General features: G+C 49.2%; 1 protein-coding gene across 2 annotated transcripts in view; it reads left to right on the top strand.

Moving 5' to 3' along the window:
* The window catches only part of LOC147883628 (zinc finger CCCH domain-containing protein 27-like), a 67,673-nt gene extending 49,382 nt beyond the window's left edge, over nucleotides 1–18,291 (top strand). Inside the window, exons 6-7 of one of the 2 annotated variants that reach the window (XR_015543754.1) lie at nucleotides 16,403–16,986; nucleotides 17,642–18,291. Coding sequence is in view for 1 of the 2 variants with exons in the window: in XM_087399302.1 (XP_087255428.1) it covers nucleotides 16,403–16,624 (222 nt within the window). In the remaining variant the exon portion in view is untranslated. Of the gene's footprint in view, nucleotides 1–16,402; nucleotides 17,384–17,641 lie in introns of those variants that run through there. The other variant, XM_087399302.1, reaches the window with a different exon arrangement.
* Nucleotides 18,292–19,792: the final 1,501 nt, after the last annotated feature.

The raw sequence follows: 19,792 nt of genomic DNA, 5'->3' as shown, positions 1-19,792 counted from the left end.
GCTGAATGGAGGCGAGGTCCCTCCGAAGAGCTCTCTCTCTGCCCCACCAATCCTGTCGAACCTATAAGGCTGCGAGCTGGCAGATCTGGCTGGACTCCTGCAGAGCCTGCGCGACTGAGTCTACCAGATCCACGCCCTCCCCCCAGTCTCTGTCCCAAAGACTGCAAATGCTGCTGCGCACGTCCACCCTCGAGAAGATGGAGTCGGGAATCCTGCATGATCGGGGGGGGGGGTCTGGGCTGCCGAATCTAATGATAGGAGCACAGGCGCATGGTCGGAGAGTGTCGTCCCTGGAACTATACCCGCCTGGCCGCCTCTGCTGATGGCCCAATCACTGACATAAAATCTATCAAGCCTCTCCAGGAGTCTGCCTCCTTCCCTGCGGAAGCCCCAAGAGAAGTCCAGGCTCCCGTGCCAACGCCGGAAGGACGGGTCTCTCCAACTGTCCCTCCCTCTTGTCGCGAAGATGAAAGAGTCCCAAGCTGACTGCTCTGCCTGAGCCATACCCGTGAACTCCGGACCTCTGCCCTGCTGGTCCTCCAAGGTCTCCAGGTTGTTGAAGTCTCCTCCAACAATCCAGGAATCCATGTCTGGAAGAATCCCTGCAAGTGTCCTCCAGAAGGTGGCTCTGCATCGGAGGTCTGTGGGAGCATAAATGTTGAGGATTCCTATTTTGGATCCCTCCAAATCCAGGCCTACCCAAAGGGCTCGGCCTGGGATCAACGTGCCGTGACCGAAAACTCCCTGGGCTAACTGCTCGCACACGGAGGTACAGACACCCCCACTCCTCCCCTGTGCGCCGATCGAGGGCTCCCAATAAGTGTAGGAACGTCCAGGGAGAACCTTCCCGCAGCTACGGGAATGAGCCGCAGAAAGCTTGTGCTCCTGGAGCAGAAGTACATCCAAACGACCAAAATCACTGCAGGCTGAAGTTCCTGTCGCAAAAAGAGCTTCCTGGGACCACGGGTGCCAGAAGAGTGAAACCCGTTCACATTCCAGGATACGAGGTGTAGGCTCATGGAGAGGGATGGGGGGTTGCGAACAACTGTCTGCTCGCGGTCGAAGTCGAAGAAGAATCACACATATCGGAATGGAGGCGCTGCCGCTTATGAGAAGGTTTGGAGGGGGAGACGGGGTCGTCCTGCCCGTTCTTCAACACCTTCAGCAATGGCGAGAGGCCTTTGGTGCCATGAGCAAATGCTTTCTCGAGCCAGCTCGAGATCTCTGAAGTGGTCATCCCGTAGAAGGTTCGGAGTTTCTGATGGGACCAAGCTCTGACATCCTGGGGGAGAGGCCATGACAGGGGAGGTCTGAGGATCACAATCAGTCGGAAGCGTTTGGCGGCGCAACGCCACCGCAGGCGCACATCGCCCTCGGACCACTGAGTCTCGAGAAGCTGCCCACCGGACGGGCCTATCCAGGAGCACACCTGGGCGTGTGTCTGCTCTCTGAGAGCCTCCCAAACCGAGTCGTCTGTCCAGGTCTCGGTGCCATCGCTGAGGAACGTGAAAGCGAAGCTAGGGCCATCCCTGGGAGCCAAGGCAGCAATCCTCCCATCCGCCCCTTTGCGGAGCAGGAAGATACTGATGTCGAGACAAGCCGGGAAGGTCCCAAGGTCGGCCACATCCAGGTAGTCCCAGGGGCCAGATCTGTAAAAGTCTCGAGGAAGCTCTCTCTCCTGGAGCTGAGACCCATCTGAGTCTGCCACTGAGGGGCTAGCGGGAAGGGAAGCCTGCTCCACTGGTGGTGTAGACTCCGGGTGTCCTGCCAGCGGGGGGGGAGGGGGAGGAGGCTGAGGGATAGGCGACTCGGACTCCACGGAGGCAATTGGCGGAGAAGGTGGAGGAGGTGGAGCGGGGGCTGCACTCGGTTGGGAAGCCGACGGTGCAGCTAACTCTGTAGGAGAGGCGAGGGGGACCGCGGGGGGGGGGGATGGGGATGCATCTGGAACTGGGGCTGAGAGGGAGGAGGAGGAGACTGAGGAAGAGGAGGCGGGGGCTGAAGCTGCGAGTCGGGCGAAGGGGGGGGAAACTGGGGAGGGGGCTGGGACGGAGAGGAAAGGGGCGAGGGAGCGGGAGAGAGGGGGATCTGAGGCTGTGGAGGGCGGGCTGCCGTCGAAGAAGAAGCTCTCCCAGGTCCCTGGGGCGGCTGCCTGTCAGGTCTCTGGGGTGCTGCTGCAGGAAGGGTAACCTCTGCCTCCTTGCCTTTATCCGAAATCTTCTTGCTCTTTCCTCTTTTCCTTCTAACCTCGGTCCAACCGCCCACTACCTCTGGACCAGACTCCGGCTGCCTCGGCTCCTCCTGACGTGGCTGTCCGGGGGGGGGCGGGGGCGGAGGGGGCGGGGGCGGGGGGGGTCGAGACGAGCTGGCGAAGCGTGGACAAGTAGCCGCCAAGTGCCCAAAGCCGTGGCACCGCAGGCACTGACCTGGCTGTCCGGTGACTATCATGCTCTGGGTGATGCTGCCGGCACCTGTCACAATCTCGATCACTGTAGGGAGAGTCGCAGGATCCGCCACAGCCACACGGACTCGGGGGGCTCCTGCCGTGGTCACCGCGTCGGCAAAGGTGTCGTGCATAACCCAGCCAAAATGGGAGCCCAAGTCCCTGACAATCGGTCGCAACTCAGCAGCAAGCCCTGGAAAAACTAGTGTCACTGGGTGGCGAGGTATACGGAACCGAACATCGAAATCCGCTGCGCTGAATCCACGGTACCACGGGACTATCATGATAATCTTCCCATCCACCGATGTGGGGGAACCGGCAATCAGGTTGCTCGCAGCTTTCTCATTGGAGAGTTTGAGCCAGAAGATGCCCCTTCCCATAAGGGCCACCTCCTCAATATGGCCATCCTCTAACAGGAGAGTGGACTGGAGCCAGTCCCTGATGGCTGACCTGGAGGGGGAGTGTCCAATGACTCTACCGTAAACAGAGGTACGAGCAAAGTCAATGGCAACCTCCTGAACACGAGATGATTGTTGCTCTGTCAGAATAACGCGGTAGGCATCTGGAGAGGGAGGGTCCGACTGGGCCGCCAAGACTAACTGCAAGCTTCTGATGAGGAGCAGGCTGCCACCCAAAAAGGGGGGACGAAGCGGGAGGTGGAGCCTGGGTGTGAGGCGGGCGAGGCGAAGTGAGGGGGCGGGGGGGTCGGAACGGAGGGCGGGGTGAAGGGTGCGGGGTGCGGGGAAAACGGGGGGGGCGCGGAAGGGCGGGGGGGCGGGGTTGGAGTGGCGGGGGCGGAGAGGTGAAGCGGGGGGCGGGGAGAGCGGAATGGAGGCGGGGGGGCGGGTGAAGCGAGGGGGGTCGGCGGGTGAGGCGGAGCGGCGAGAGGGGGGGGGTGAGGTGAAGCGAGGGGGGGGGGTTGGGTGAAGCGAGGTGAGGCGGAGGGGGCGGGGTGGACGAGAGCGGAGGGGGGGTGAGGGCGGCTGAGACGAGGGAAAGGGGGGGGGAGTGGAGGCGAGGGGGGGGGCGGCGATGGTGAGGTGAGATGGAGCGGAGGGGCGGGGCGAGAGAGCAGCGAGGGGGCGGGTTGGAGGGGAGCGGATGGCGAGAGAGCAGCGAGGGGGAGCGAGAGCGAGGCGAGGGCGCAGCGAGGTGGGCGGCGGGTGAGGGGGAGGGGGGGCGGGGGGCGAGGGCGGAGGGGGAGGGGGCGGGGGTGGTCGCGGCGAGGGGAGGAGCTAGGGGGGAGGTAGAGCTAACGGCGGGGGGGGGAGGGGAAGCTCGCAGGAGCGGATCTTACAGCGCAGCCAGCATGCCAGTGGCCAGGCTGGGCCAGCGAGCGCTCAATTTTTCTGCCCCCATCAGGGGCTGTTTTACAGACCACCTGGGTCGGCTGGTAGGGCTGAATGGGTCGGTTATTTAGCCCCTACCAGCTCGGCCAGGATGGGGGCTTGGAGCCCTGTATAAAGAGCCCATTTGGGCCTCACCTGGCATCCAACAGAGCAGTCACTCAAGAGCAGAAAGGAGTAGCAGAGCAGCACCAGTTGGACCTACATCCAGGAGGGGGAGGGGAATTGGGAGTTGAGGGGCTGCAGACTTAGCTCAGCAAGGGGCTGTACCATAGGATGTCTTCCAGGGCAGTAAGGTGCAGGGATCACGAGCTCAGAGAGGAGCACGAAGGCTCAGGGATATAAGAGTGCCAAAGAGATAGTAGGAGAGCTTTTGGTAAGATCAAAGGAGCACGGTTTGGTGGGACTCTGCATCTCTCTTTTGTATTTCCGCTTTTGGACGGAAATATAACTCTTGTGGATTCTATATTTTTCTTGGAGCATTGTCTATTTACTGGCATGCGTGCGCGCATGCACGTGCGCACACACACACACACACATGGTTGTGAAGTACACACAAGTAAAGAAGAGGGATTCATTTCTAACAAATTTCCCATGTCCGTGGGTTCCCCTACTTTGTGTATTGGCACAATGGTGGTGGTACTCCAAGCACATGGGAAGCTGTGACATACCGCATGATTGAACATCTGTGCTAGGATCGGAGCCAAAACCTCCTGCCTCTGTGCAAAGTACTTGGTTTGCAGCCCTTCATGGTCTTGAGCTTTCCGGTTGTGGAGCCGGCACAATGCAGCTCGCACAGTGTGTGGGGTGAATAAGATGGATGTGGTGGGCATGGATAGAGAAGACATATCATCCGCCGGATCGAGACTGTGCTAGACACTTGGATCTAAATGGGAATGGGTTGCTTCCCCTTGGAGAGAAGCTCCCATGCAAAAGGAAAGCCCATCTCTTCGGATGTGTCAGCCTACGTGATTTCCTGCCGTGCTTGAGAGAGTCCAAATGAAGGGGGGGGTTCCTTTATAGATGCAATAGGGGCCTGCTTGAAACTTGGGATTTTGTGCCTAAAACGGCTTAGAGGAGTGGCCCCCTTGGAAAATGTTGGGGTGCATGGGGAATTGAGTTCTTGCAGCGACAAGTGGTGCCATGGGCTCTCCACACGTCCTTTGCCATCTCATGGGTTGCCATGTGTTCAATGCCACATGTCATGGCTGCCATGTGCCCCCAATTCCATGTCATGGATGCTAAATCAGCATGCCACATCAGCATCCAATGCCACACATCATGGCTGCCACATCAGCATGCCACGTTGGCATACCACATTAGCATGCCACGTGTCACATGCTGAAATTGTGGACTAAAGTTATTTTAACGATTCTTTATTTGCTTGACTAATAAATTCAGTTTGGGTGACCAATACTAGTTGCTCACAAAAAAAAAGAGATAAATCTGAGCAATCTTAATAATATAGGTAGGTGCCACGTGTCACATGCTGAATTTGTGGACGAAGGTTATTTTAACCACTCTTTATTTGCGTGACTAATAAATTGAGTTCAGGTGGTCAATACTATTCCAAATTTACTTTTGTTTTCACCCTTGGTTTTCTGACAGATAGCTCTAGTCAAAGGGCTAGTCTAGGTTAGTTTGAGTTTGGTTGGCCTTATTACATAACCTATTAGGTCCATTTTGTTTGTCATCTTGTCTTGTACCTCTTTGCCTCTTTCATGTTTATAGGCCCACACCCAAGGCTACTATAAACATTCTCTTTAACAGTTGCCGGGTCGATATGCATTCTATGCATTTGATTGGTCCTAGGTTTGGGTACTCGGGCGGGGTGTGGTCTTTGCGTTTCTCATACAGAGATACATACGAACTTGTGGGAGAATAATGCCCATAAGCCCTTCAGTGGTGGTCCACCCTCATATGCTAGACCCTAGCCAACTAGTACCTAACTGAATAGTAGGAAAGCATATGCATTCTTTTCCAAACTTGGAATTTCAAAAAATAAAGACATGCAGTAAATGAATTTACCAAGCAAGTGGATATGTGTTTTGTGAAGAGAAGTGACAAGTAGGATGGGGATGAGAGTCTCAGCCAGTGCTGATCCTTGTATTAGAGTGATGAGAAATGACAAGTAGGATGGGGATGAGCGTCTCAGCCAGTGCTGATCCTTGTCTTAGAGTGTCCAATGCAACATCAAGGAAATTGCTATGCATCTGCCTTTAGGCATGTCTTGTGTGGGCAGCCAATGGCTCAGCTTGCTTGCTGTCTGTGAGAGTATCCAAGAGCCACCTTGGGACTGTTTTCTGCTGTCTAACGAGAGTGCACTTCTCCGCAACTGCCTGTTCAATAGCATGACCATCAAGTGGCTGCCAATCAGGTTGAACATGGGCATCATGAGGAGCTAGAAGCTTGGATATGTGAACCTTGCAAAGGCTGGTTTGAATCTGTATTTGACTGAAAGAGTGGCAGCAAGGAATCAAATACATAATTGTTGGTACACATAATTGTATCCAACCAAAACTTGTTGGGCAAAGATGTCCTTTTAAGCATACATTCGGCCATTTCCATCAAAGTACTATGCAACTCCATTCTGTTGCGGAGTATACACTATGCATTGACATGTTATGCCTTGGGCTGCTAGAAAATTAGAAAATTCACGGGACATATACTCACCTCCCCGTAAGTGCGGGGGGTTAACTCTCATTTTCAGCCGTGGCAAGAAAATATATATAGCCAATCGTTAGAGGATCACATTGGACACCTCCGGATTGTCTTAGTTCTTTTAAGACAGCATAAGCTATATGCCAAGATGAGTAAATGTGACTTCTTTATGAGGGGGATCATTTACTTAGGACAAAAGATTTCTTCTGAAGGTATCAACATTGATCTAGATCGTATCCAAAAGGTTTTGGAAAGGCTCATCCCTCAGACAGTGAAACAACTTCGTTGTTTTCTAGGATTTACGGTCTTTCTACTGAAGTTTGTGCGTGATTATTCTAACATCATGGCACCCTCTACCCAGCCGATCTCTTGGAATGATACACTGAACAAGGCTTTTGAGATTTTGAAGCAAACTATCAAGGAAGCCCCTGTTCTTTCACTATCTGATCCCACCCGACCTTATGTTTTAGAGGCTGATGCGAGTGACTTTGCGATTGGGGCAGCTTTATTCCAAGAGGGCAGACCTGTAGCTTTTGAAAGTAAAAAGCTAGATGAGATTCGATATTGTTGGCCCACACTAGAGAAAGAACTGTATGCAGTAGTGTATGCTCTAATGGTTTGGCGACACTACTTGTATGGTTCAAAGTTTCTTGTATTGACAGATCATCAGTCAATCAAGTATGTGTGTGATGGGTCGGAATTGAGGAAAAGAAAGGCTAGATGGGCAGAGTTAATGCAAGATTTTGATTTTGATGTACCTTATCGAAAGGGTTCCTTGAATAGTGTGGCGGATGCCTTAAGTCAAGTCAAGTTTGTAAATGCTATGTCATTTATGAAAATATCCTCAGACCTATTTCAATCCTAGAGAGGGCTTTACACAAACTGATAGTCATTTCAGTTCTTATTGGTAGGAGGTCTAGGATGGGAGCTCCATGGTTGTCCAGGACTCAGGGATTGTGCCACCTATGGTACAGGCGGCGGGAGGTCAGTGGATGATTAGGAACGGCTTGCTGTTCCGGAATGGAAAGATATGTGTGCTAGATGTTTCGGATCTTCGATCCAAGATTCTCTAGGAGTGTCATGATGCTCTTTGTGCTGGACATCCAGGCATACATTGGACTCTCTCTCTTGTACGTACCTTTTATTGGCCTAAGATGCGTGCATTTATTGAAAGCTATGTGGTAGGTTGTCGGGTTTGTCAGGTTACTAAAGCGGAACGCCTTAGAAGCGCGAGTTTATTACAACCCTTACAAATCCCAGGTAATAAATGGGGAAGTATTTCCATGGACTTTATTATGGGTTTGCCTAGAACATGCAAGGGTCATCGTGTCATAGTCGACTATTTGACAAAGATGGCCAGATTCTTATCTACTAGGTGGACCATATCAGCTATTCAGTTAGCTTATGAGTTTATGGGCCAATTGTTCAAGCTATATGGTTTGCCTTCAGACATAGTTAGCGATCGGGACTCGTTTACAAGTAACTTTTGGACACTTGTTTTTGAGAAGTTGGAAACTGCTCTAAGTATGAGTTCCTCAGATCATGCACAATCCGATGGCAGCATAGAGAAGGTTAACCAATTGATTGAAGATATGCTTCGAGCATATGTTTCTAAGAGATAGTCTTCATGGGGAGATTATCTCCCCATGATAGAATTTGCTTACAACAGTGCAAAGTATTGAAGTACAGGCTATAGTCCTTTTATGCTTATGTACGGGTTCCAACCTAAGTCACTAGATATGGCCGGGCTCAAGGGAATAAACAATGATGCTGCAAGGACATTCTTGCAAGACATATAGGAAATGTTGCACTTTGTCAAGGAGTCTATTAGAAGTGCCCAAGATCGGGATAGATTTTATGCTAATAGACATCGTTCACCCAGAGAGTACTCTGACGGAACGATGGTATATTTATGTATTCCCAAGGAATCCAAGAGCCTGAGTACTGGTTTGGTTTCGAAATTATCCCCGAGATACTATGGTCCATTCAAGATTATATACGAATTGGACCAGTTGCATATAAACTAGAATTGCCTCCTGATGTTAAGGTCCATCTAGTTTTTCGTGTTAGTAGACTGAAAGAGTTACTGGGTGCTGATGATGAGCTTGTTTCTCCTCAAGAAATAATAGAAGTTACTGATTTGACTTTTATTCCACACGAACCTAGAGTATTCTTGAATTTCGTGAAAGATAGATCAGGCATAGAACTATCACGGAATACAAGATCAAGTGGAAGGATCGTGTTGAGGAGGATGCAACATGGGAGACATTACCTAACCTCCAGAGGACATTGCTGGGTTTTCTTACAAACTCAGAAGTGAGTTCTTAGAGGAGGGGAAGTATGTCATCTGCACGGATTGGTATCTGGGGTACATAAGACTAGCTCAGGTAGCCTGGGGAGGCTTAGGGCTAGGCAGGCTTGATTCTTGGGTTGAGTGGCAAGGGTACGAACCAAATAGGGGTCTCTGCTATTTTTGGCGCATTGGGCCCGAGCCTATAAAGGGGGTCCCGAGGTTCAGTCTTTAGAGAGCTGATGGGAGCAAGTCTAGTTCCCTAGTGCTAGGTCTGATCCTGGATTGAGTCGCGGACGTGTGCTGCATCTTAGCGTAGCCCAAGGTCTAGTAGCAGATCCAAGGTCTCTAGGCGCCACGTGATGGTATGGAACACGAGGCTAGTCAGGATCTAGTTGGGAGTTCGTGCCAGTAGCTCAGCTCATGGCTCGGAGGGGACATCTCATGATTCGGGATCTTATCCCGTAGGTGTCATGGTGGGTGGTGAGCAACTTGCTCAGATTCCTCATGTTTGGTGTGTTCTTGTGTTTGTTTGCAGTTCAGAGGTTTCAGGAGTGCTGGGGTCATGTCACAGGAGGGCACGACGGACCACTCATCAAGATAGCAAACATCGATATGGGACACCAGGTTGGTCAGGATCTGATTGGGAGTTCGTGCCAGTAGCTCAGCTCATGGCTCGGAGGGGACATCTCCCGATTCGAGATCTTATCCCGTAGGTGTCATGGTTGGGTGGTGAGCAACTTGCTCAGATTCCTCATGTTTGGTCTGTTCTTGTGTTTATTTGCAGTTCAGAGGTTTCAGGAGTGCTGGGGTCGTGTCACAGGAGGGTAGGACGGACCACTCATCAAGATAGCAAACATCGATCTATCACGGGCTTCTTGCCTACATTGCCTAGTCCATTGTCAGGTGTATCTTGACATTTGATTAGACTGCATCTTCCATGGGGATGATGATGCCAAGGATGTTGTATGACTAGGTTGACACGCATGATGATATCATTGACTATGTTTACATAGTTTTCTCCAGCATGGGTTAGGATGCTCGCTTAGTAGCTCCACCCTTTTGCTCATTGTATCGGGTTTTCTATCAATCTCATAGACCCATCGGTCTTTAGCAGACTTTAATAAACTTTCTTTCTTTCTTTCTCCCTCAGCCCCCTCAGCCCCCTCAGCCCCTAGCCTCTAGCTGCTCAGCGTCGCCCATACCCTGCTTCTAGTTCAGCCTGTACCCTGGCCGTACCTCCACCCGTACATGGTCGTACCCTGTTTGTACCTAACTGCACCCTGCTCGTGCCCTTTCTGAGGCAAGCGCCTCCTGCGACTACAACTCTGGGCCATATGTCCCCCGCCATGCTGCTGGAACTGCCGCGGGCTGTGCGCCAGGCTGCGCAGCAGCCTTGGGCAGCCCGTAGCTTGGCCTTGCCAAGCTTGGCTGCGGGTGTAGCCCAGGTCCCTACCTAGGGCCCCGATTTCAAGGTGCAAGGGCCACGTTTGGCCCTCTTGCACACCTTCACCCCCTCTGCCATGTGCACATTTTGGCACAAGTTACACTCACATTTTAGCCTCGCCGACAAAACCACTTCCTTCACACACATTCACCTCGGATCCCCCTCAGCTTCTGCCCAAGTTTGTGGACCTGCAAGCAACAGGAAATCATCACACATTCATCAAGAATTTCAAGATACAACTCAAGAACATCACGACTTTCATTGTGAGTCACAAGATTGCTGCATTTTATTCTCCACCGCTGCAAGACTCAGCTACTTTGTACAATGCCTGCACGAGCATGTGCAGAAGATACTTGGGGGAAACAAGCTCTGGAAACAGCTATGACAGCCCTCTCATCAGTAGGGACAGCTCATAAACCAACAACAGATGTGTTAACCTGCCTCAACAAAATATGCCTTGCACTAATCGAGAAGATTGATGGTTTGGAGGCCACGAATGTGGCTCTAATGGCTGAGAGAGCCCATGTGGACAAGATACTCCATGAAATCAAGGAAGGGGGGAAGATGCAGGATGAATGGAGGAAAGAGAAGGCAAAGCGAGAGGATCGGGAAAGGGAAAAAGCAGGGTGCGTAGCTGAGAAAACCAACCTCCAAGATAAAGTGCACAATTTGGAAACTGAACTACAACAGGTGAAGGATATGAAAGTGAACTCGAAAGGGAGCTGCAAAACCATAGATGAGCTCAGAACAAAAAATGCCAGCCTCAAGAAAGAGATGACAGCCATGCAGGCTACCATGAATGGTAAACATGATGAATTTGCACAAGAACTCACTTCAAGAAGGGAGGAAATGCTTGAATGGACAGCTGTGGTGAAGAAGGGATCAACAGCCCCAAAGAAAGAATTCATCTCTGAAGCCTTGGAGGAGGAAAAGAGAAGAGCTAGCAATGTGCTAGTAAGAGGCCTAACAGTGGGAGACACCCCAATGGCGGATGCTAAAGCCTTGTTTACCAAGATGGGAGTCAATCTCACGTGCGAGACAGCTTGGAGAGTGGGTAAGACAGACACACCAACAAGACCACTAGTCATGAAGCTTCGGACTGCCATGGAAAGATCTACCCTCATGACTATGAGGGCAATCTTGAAGGGGACCAAAATATACTTGGATGATGACCTCACTCTCTTACAGCAGTAGCACATAAGGGAGGGTATCGTACGTGTAATGGCAGCAAGACAAGCAGGAAAATGGGCTGCCTATAGGGATGGTAGAGTGATTATCCGGGACAGAGCAGACAAGGGGGAGAAAGAAGAAGGGGAATTATGGCGGTGTTGGGCCTCATAGTTCTAGAGCAGACCCAACAAAGCTTGGGATTGTGAGTCACTCAGCAGATGCACCACACGTGACATGATACGGGCAACATCTACTTGAGATAGGAGCAGTCCATGACCTGATTATATATAATGGCCTTCGGAGATGGCCATCATCTGGCGGACTGAATTGTTTTCCACATTGAGGAGGGACCAGTACAGTAGATTACCTGATGGGTCCCCTGGCCTTTGCATTTGCATCAATGATACATGATTTTATTGTGCCTCCCCCCCTCCGCTCGGAGCTGACCACTCATACGTGGCTTTCAACATCTCGGCTACTATGCCACCCACAGGGAGAGCGCTCTCCCCTCCCCCCCCCCCCCCCCAAATATCCACTCTTGTCCAGATCCACTTTGATCATGCTCTTGACCCACTCTATGTGAGCCACTTAGATCGTGAGCTCTCACATCTACTTAGAAATGATGCAGACCTCATCTGGGCCTCAGATATCCTAGTGACAATGATACATGACACAGCTGCTAGGTCCTTTCCCACGATCAGATATGCAGCACATGCCCCAGTTGGGACGATGCCTCAAAATCCTTGTATGATGATTTTGAAACTTGGGATCATGAGCTTCTAAAATGATGAATTTAAGCAATACTAACCAATAATTAAGAGAATCCATGACTGATACATTTTCAAGACTAGATCTGCATTGGGCTTTATTTGATTGAGATGAGACGGTATCGGGACATGCTACTACGTCAGATCAGATAGCAGTGGACAAATATAGCATCACAGGCTGTGGAGGCAGATCGAGCACAGCAACGTGTCATAGACTTTATGCCTCTAAGCCGACTCTTGGACACAATTGTGTGGAGGAGGAGGAGCTAGCTAACCTGCAAGCATTGTGGGTCAGTGGAGGGAGACGACATGATATTGCCGACCGAGGGACGTAGACTCCACACACGACATGGGAGTGACCACAGGGCACACACCATTGAGGTTCGACGTATATCTGCCCTCCTCAGAGGCGGATCCCCCGAGACAAGGAGTCACCCTTAACATAGCCCACCGGATATAGAGGTCGAGGAGACCATGCATAGTTACACACATTCCGAACCTAGTTGACACCTCGCAAGCTCCTAAAGCTCATTTTTTAAAGAGACGATTGCTTGCTTTATTGATCCGCCAGGATACACACGTGACACGGATCCACCTCTCTCACTCCTTGAGGATATTAATTGGACAGCTTTGCGTTTCATCACACCGTCTTCGTATTGAGAGTGGTTGGCCGGAGGGTATACCAAGAGAGGGTCGCATTTTCACCCTATGCAATCACTGGGAGATCGAGTCAGGGGGGCACTTCACTTTCAGATGCCCTTTGTACTATGAGATCAATGGTTGCTATCATCGCCTCTTCAGGGATGGTTTTGGACCCCTATCCAATATCCTTTCTACCTAGATCAGAGATGCTTGGCAGCCTTCATCAATGAGCCTGTTTGACATTGGGAGCGATTGCTTCGGGCACGTAGGCGAGATCAAGGCATACAACCAGACTCCTCAGAGCATGATCATTGATTTTTTCCAGCCAGATAGCACTGACCAACAAGACTCACGGAGACGGTGGACGTGAGGACTTGAGCCAGAGATGCGACAGACTCGCCATCGGACTGAGACACAAATCATATTAGGGCACCTTTCCTCCATGCTCACCAGACTGGAGACACGACCCACATGAGTGATAGTGGCACTTGTTCGCCGCAGGGCCATAGCCAGGAGACCACAACGGACCACACATGTTTACAGCCGTAGCGCTCTATCACAGGTTTTATGCCACCGCAACCACCTCACACAGCGACACCCCCTTCTCATGGTTGACGCCTCGCCAACTCTGTCCTTTGAGCTCGAAGAGTTTTCTCTCTATGTATTGGTGCCATTATGTGGATGTTTCTTTTTGTATTCATTACGGGTGTTGATGCCTGCTTAGTGCCTTCGCCCCTGAGATCAAATATCAGGCTTCTTTGAGTCTCATAGCCCCTTTGGTCTTCCGAAGTCCTTTAATAAACTTTCTTTCTTCCTTTATTTCTTTCTGACCCCCCCCCCTCCCCCCCCGCCCACCCACCCACACGCATGCGCGTGCACACACTCTTAACTTTTGGGGGGGAAATCTCTCTCTCTCTCTCTCTCTCACACACACACACACACACACACACACACACACACACACACCCACACCCACGCACGCACGCCTTTGTACAGTTCTCGGAACGTGTTCATATAGCACCATATAACACTAATCCTTGCTCACTTATCCGCAATGATCTGTACCCATGTCCATTGGTAATAGATGTTGTGAACAACCCCCTCCATATAGCTCCATGTGGCTGCCCCAAAACAACTTTGGACCAAAAAAGGTAATGGGGAGCGAGAAATTGCATGTAATGAATTTTTGTTACGAGCTCGAACATCTCCACCTTGGACCATTGCCTCTTCTCTGAACCCCTGCATGCATTACCCTACACTCTCACTCATACCCTTACATTCCTCTCCATGAAATCCCCTTCGCCGTCAAGAAATCCCTTTGTTCTTGGCAGAAAAGGAAAGGGAAAGACATGTGGAATGCAAGGACTTTAAGCCATAATGACCACATGTACTCGTTAGTAAATGGCTTGCATGCTCCCCTTTGCTGCATGTGGCAAACACACTTTTCTACTTACATTTGTCAGCTCAAGTGAGTGAAATAGAAATCGCAATTCTAGCTCGCACTATTTGCATTTGGTTTGAATAAATGCATACCAAAGGAGGTAGTGCGGATATTTTATTGGAGGAGGAGACAGAGGTGACTTAGCAGACTAAGAGTGGCAGAGGGCCAGGATTGTGGGCCGCATGGGCAGGACTTGGTACATTGACCTCTCCATAGTCTTGTCGACCCCAAAGGGAGCAATATGGTGCTTATGGCTCTGGGAGGGCAGACCTTTATGTGACATCCAGTGGGACCTAGGGGAGTGGTTGTGGCCAGCCCGCATTGGGCACTTGGACCGGGTGGAGGAGGTCTCTTTCTTCTCGTACACTACTCGTATTGGGCGCCGTTTACAGCTTGAGGCAGCAGCGTGGTCCCCCACAAGGGAACGTCACTGGCTAGAGCAAGAAGTCCCGCGAGAGGTCATAGGCCGCTTTTGGCGCCGCCTTTGGACAATGTTTGCGTTCATGGAAGATTTCTTTTCTTCTGGCTATTGGCGCATGGGGGCCTGTCCATGGGTCTTGGCTGGAGCAGATGAGGATAGGTGATAGATGCATTGGTTGTGTGGGATGGAGTTATTTGGGCTGCCTTGTCGTACAACAGATATGTTGGCCTCCTTTAGGATTGTAGCTAGCACGTGGAGGATGATTTCACGTGGGGAATGGTGGCTTGGCTCACTGAGGGAGGCCACGCCTTTGCGATCAACCCTGGGACGCCGGCCTACAGGATACATGGGCAGTAGGTTTCCCAGATTGAGATTCATGAGGCAGTTCAGCCCTCCCGCCCACGCCCACCATCTCTCTTGGAGGATGGTGTTTGGGAGACCGTTTTCAGCATTATTGCTTGGAACGTCTGGGTCACCCGGTGCAGCCGGGTGATGGGGAGGTTAGGCAATTTCTCCAATGGCTACCCTAGTAGCCATTTGGCAGGATATCATATTCACCTTGCGCACCATTTGGGAGCGCGGTACTCTACGCTCAAGAGCGATAACTGAGAGATGAGAGGGCTTTCGCCAGATTTGGCCGGCATACATCTTCTACACCCTATCCGCCGAGAGGGGTATTCGCTAGGTATATAGACCACCACCATGGTTGCTAGCTCCTGTTTCATAATCTCTATAGGCAAGGTGCCATGAGATCCGGAAACGGGTGTCGTCCTTGTAGCTCGGCAACCTGTTTCTTTCTTGTTTTCATCGACAGCTCCTTGTGGAAGCTGGTTGTATGGTTTTCTTCGAGCATTAATAGAATTTACCTTTCTTTGGAAAAAAAAGTGCGGATATTGTATCCTCCATGGGATTTGGGCTTGCATTACAAGTGCAATCGCACATGGTAGTCCCATCTATATTTGGTCAACCCACAATAAGTTCAGTCAGTGGTAAGTACTTCCTTTGGCTGCTCACATAGAGCAACACAAGGAGTGTAAGGGCGTACTATCTCGATTTCATGAGGGTTTCACATTTCACTTTCACAAAGCTTCAATCCAGGCCGGTAAATCAAGAAAAGGGCTTGCAATAAATGCAAGATGTGTTGGTTGCACAATTTTAGCATAACTCAGAAGGAAAGCGAGTTAGCGTATAAACATTTGTGTAAAGACGACTCTTAATTATTGCCGCTAGAAACCATGGGCATTGCGGGAACTAGAAGTTCACTTTGGTTATTGATCCCTATAATCATGCTTGGCTGATTGCAATATTGGATCCGTGTATTACTCCAGCTACCAGCTACTCATTTCTTTTTATTATGTTGTTTCTGACATTGAGTGGCTCGACAGGCTCACATATGAGCGGTTCTTTATACACTTTTTGCCTCATGGCAGTTTAACGTTCTTCTCGGTGCCTTTATGGAGAAATTGATGATACAAATGTGTATACATGTGTGAAGAAATAATAGCCCATTTTGTCTCATTGATTTGCTAGACATGGACATTTTGTCAAAATGTAGGACATATTCTATCTATACTTAAAACCTTGACCTGGTGCTACATTCTAAGTACAAGGTGCATATAATAACAAAAACTCTGTTCGCCATTGCTTTGCTTTCTCTTTACACTTAAAACTTCTGGTGCTACATCTATGTACAAGGTGCATATATCTCCATTGCTTTGTTTTCTCTTGATACCGCCTCCTTTTTTCTTCCTCCTGATCTTTGCCCTTCTTGCAGATTAAAAGTGTGAAGGACCACTTCTCAACTTTTGGAGAGGTGTCAAATTTAGAAGTGGAGGACGTGGATCAAAAATCTAATGGTAATTTGACAGGGAGGGAATACAATTCGGGTAAACTTTTCTTTCAAGGCATGCTGCAGAGCAAGCCTTCCTTCAAGGGAGGTGGTTTCAAGGAACATTTCTTCAGGTTGTTTGGGTCAATCCTTCGATCAGTATGCTGAGTGTACCATCAAGTGGGAGTAAGCAAGGGGATGATGATAAGGATGACTCCTTGGTTTACAACTCAAAGGCTTCCAGAAGTGAGGCAGCTGACAAAGAAGGTCCAGATGATGGGACATCTATGAAAAGAGAGAAACCTAGGAGCCAGGCCAGGGCAATTGCGGAGAATATTTATGGTGAGGCAGATATTCAATTGGCTGGAAATGCATCTGATGAATGTTTTCAGTTTGGTCCGGGCCAAGTGCTTGGTGGTTGTCCTGGGTCAGATTTGAGTACTAAGTTGAATAGCACGGAGGTTGAATCACTTAGCATTTGCAGAGGAGCAGTCCAGGTTGTTATCTAACATGGAGAACGTCACAATGTGGTGAGCAATTTTGGTTTCTAATGCAGGTTATCTCATGGATTGTCCATGATTGCAGATTGCAGTCCTAATTTTTAGCCTAAGGTGCTCCATGGTTGGTCACCATTGGTTGTAATTTCAAAGAGGTATCTCAATCGCATAAAAGGAAGGGTTAATGAAGTGCATGGTTTGACACCTTCAAGGTTTATGTCGCTCCTGATACTCACATCGTTGTGTATTGTCTGCCCATTTGTATTCTGGTTTCTTGTAAGCCTCTTATGGATGGAAGCAAATGGGAACGAACTTAATAGATTTTGATGGTTCTCCGTCAAAGTGGAAGAAGGTCATGTGTAGAAGCCTTAAGCTCATGCAATGATAGGCAGGTGTAACAGATTAATGAAAGGGCTATCGAAAACTCATTTCCCGCATTAAGTGCAATGATTTAAAGTTTGTAAAATGCGTATGAGCATCTTTTTAAAAGAGCGCTTTCTTTCGACGTTGGTTGCTTGTATTGTAATCTTGAATTGTTTCTTCAGTGTTTATGGCTTATGTAGGTTCAGCTTTTGGTTTGTGAATTTTTAATGCTTTTAGAGCAGAAGGCTTTTGTATTTCTTTTTGCAACTCCGTTTTGGTAGTTATTGATATGTCAAGATGCTGATCATGTTGCGTTTCTCAATAGAGCAAGTGCAAAGTGTTCCGGTTGGTGGTCATTGCAATACTTTCTGCTAATGCAACTAGCATGTTGCAGTCTGGGTTCTAAATAAGTGACAATTATTGATAGCACGGCAGCAACGTCAAGACTACAGCTGCTGCTGTTTTTTTAAATGATCTCTGTACATTGTGACAGGTGAGTTGGTTCTCTCTTTCAACTTTTCAAGAGATTATTCTTTATCCTCTATATGGCACCAGTAGTTTGAATGAAGGAGATGTGATGCATTAGATGCATTTACTCACTTTGGGCCATCATTTAGTCTACCAGACTATCCTCTACCTAAACAAGGTGAGCGAGCTGCGGTTCTGAAGTTTGTGTAAATATTCCGGTATATTTAAGTGGACTTGCATGCCGCTGGACTAACAATGCAGCAGGCATTTGTCACAGACTAACAATGTAGCAGGCATATGCCAGAAAACAAACAAATAGTAGGCACATTAGAAGCACATTCATTGTGAATATGTGTACTAGAGTAATTCTGTTCATCTTTTGAGCAGTAAATTAGACGTCATGGTCTGCACTATGTTATTGACTCTTTTAATTGGCCTCGACACATATTTAAGCCGTCCTAAGTATACTGGCTTCATGTTTGTTGAAATGTGAAGACACTGGTTGAAGTGCTACCTGTTGCTGGCAGGAGTTGATGTATATGTTTATTCTTTGTTTGTGAAACTGGCTGCATTGCATGGTCTAGTACATGACTTATAGTATCTGCTCTTCATCTGTAAATGACAGCCAAAGTCTTGAGGCAGAAACCTCCAGTTGTAAATAGGCCTAGGTTCTCGGGAGAAATGATTCCAAAGCAAATGTAAAGGGTATTATTGTTGTTATGAAAGATGCCTTTATTGTACTGCATCTGCAACCTAGATATGTGTGTGACAATTTCTTCTCAGACTAGGATTGCTCAACATTTTCTTCTTCAGACTAGGATTGCAATGTTGAACCAGGATCTGCAAGCTTTGAAGTAGGTGGCTGCAGATTCCAGCTGAACTGTCATTTGTACAAAATGACGCAGAGGAGAGATGGATGTACCGTATGATGTAGTAGGTAACTTCAGCACAAAAAGGAGGATAGGATTCTTCAATGGTGAAAATGAAAAAGAGGAGTTTTTGTTGGTGTGTGAGATTCGCGAAGCACTAAGTGCTATAATGTCGAAGTGCATACATAAGCCATATGACTAGATGTACTTTAAAGACCAGTATACTTGTACAACGATGTAGTGAAGAACTGAACTGCATAACATGATTCCCGATTGGATGCATCCTTCAAGTACATGATACTAGTGCACTCCTTTTGTTGGCAGCCTCCAAGTTGAGGTTTTGTGTTGTGGATTTCTGGGCAGCTTACACAACTGGATGACCAGGTATGGCTGGCCTACCAGCTGATCTTCGCAAGTGTGTGTTTAATTGGGCCTAGTAAGCCAATAGAGTGGTTATGTGGGCCTTAGTGAGGCAACCACTAGAGAAAGAAAGAGAGTTTATTATAAGTCTTCAAAAGACCGAAGGGTCTATGAGATTGAAAGAACCTGATACAACGATCTGCAGGGGTGAGCCTCTAAATGGGCATCAACACCCATGACAAATACAACAAAGAGAAATAGTCATAATGAGACCAATATATAAAGAGAGAAATATGAAAAATACTTAAGCTCATGGAGAGGATGGTGGATTGTGACACTTTGGTGGGCATCTGGGAGCACGTGGTATGTCAGGCCTAGGGGAAGGAGTCGATGTATGAGGCTGCCGTTGGCAAAAAGCGCGAGATGGAGCGTTGACGTTTGTCAAGGTAGGCCGCTGTGGTCTCCTAGCTATGGCCTTGCGATGAAACAAATGTCAGTGTCACTCCCGTCAATCGTGTCCTTGATCCATTGAGCATGGAGGAAAGGTCCCCTAGTTGATGTGTGTCTAAACCCATTGGTGAGTCTGCCGTGTCTCTTTCTCTAGTCCTCAGGTCTGCTGTCTCAATGAGTCCTATTGGTCAGTGTTGTCTGCATTGCTCCGCCGTCACCAGTGCCGCCTCTGTTTCCACTAGTAAGGTAAGGAGGAATAGAATCGGCCGTAAGGACTGCTTGGCGGCCGTCAGGGAACCGGGGGTGCCTTACCAATCGTTCAATTTTTA

Source organism: Dipteris shenzhenensis, chromosome 28 (genome assembly GCF_047967505.1).
Source record: "Dipteris shenzhenensis isolate YYH24624 ecotype China chromosome 28, Dip_SZ_1.0, whole genome shotgun sequence".
NCBI classification, from domain to species: Eukaryota; Viridiplantae; Streptophyta; class Polypodiopsida; order Gleicheniales; family Dipteridaceae; genus Dipteris; species Dipteris shenzhenensis.
Note: the sequence above shows the minus strand (reverse complement) of the source record. Positions and strands in the feature narration are given on the sequence as shown.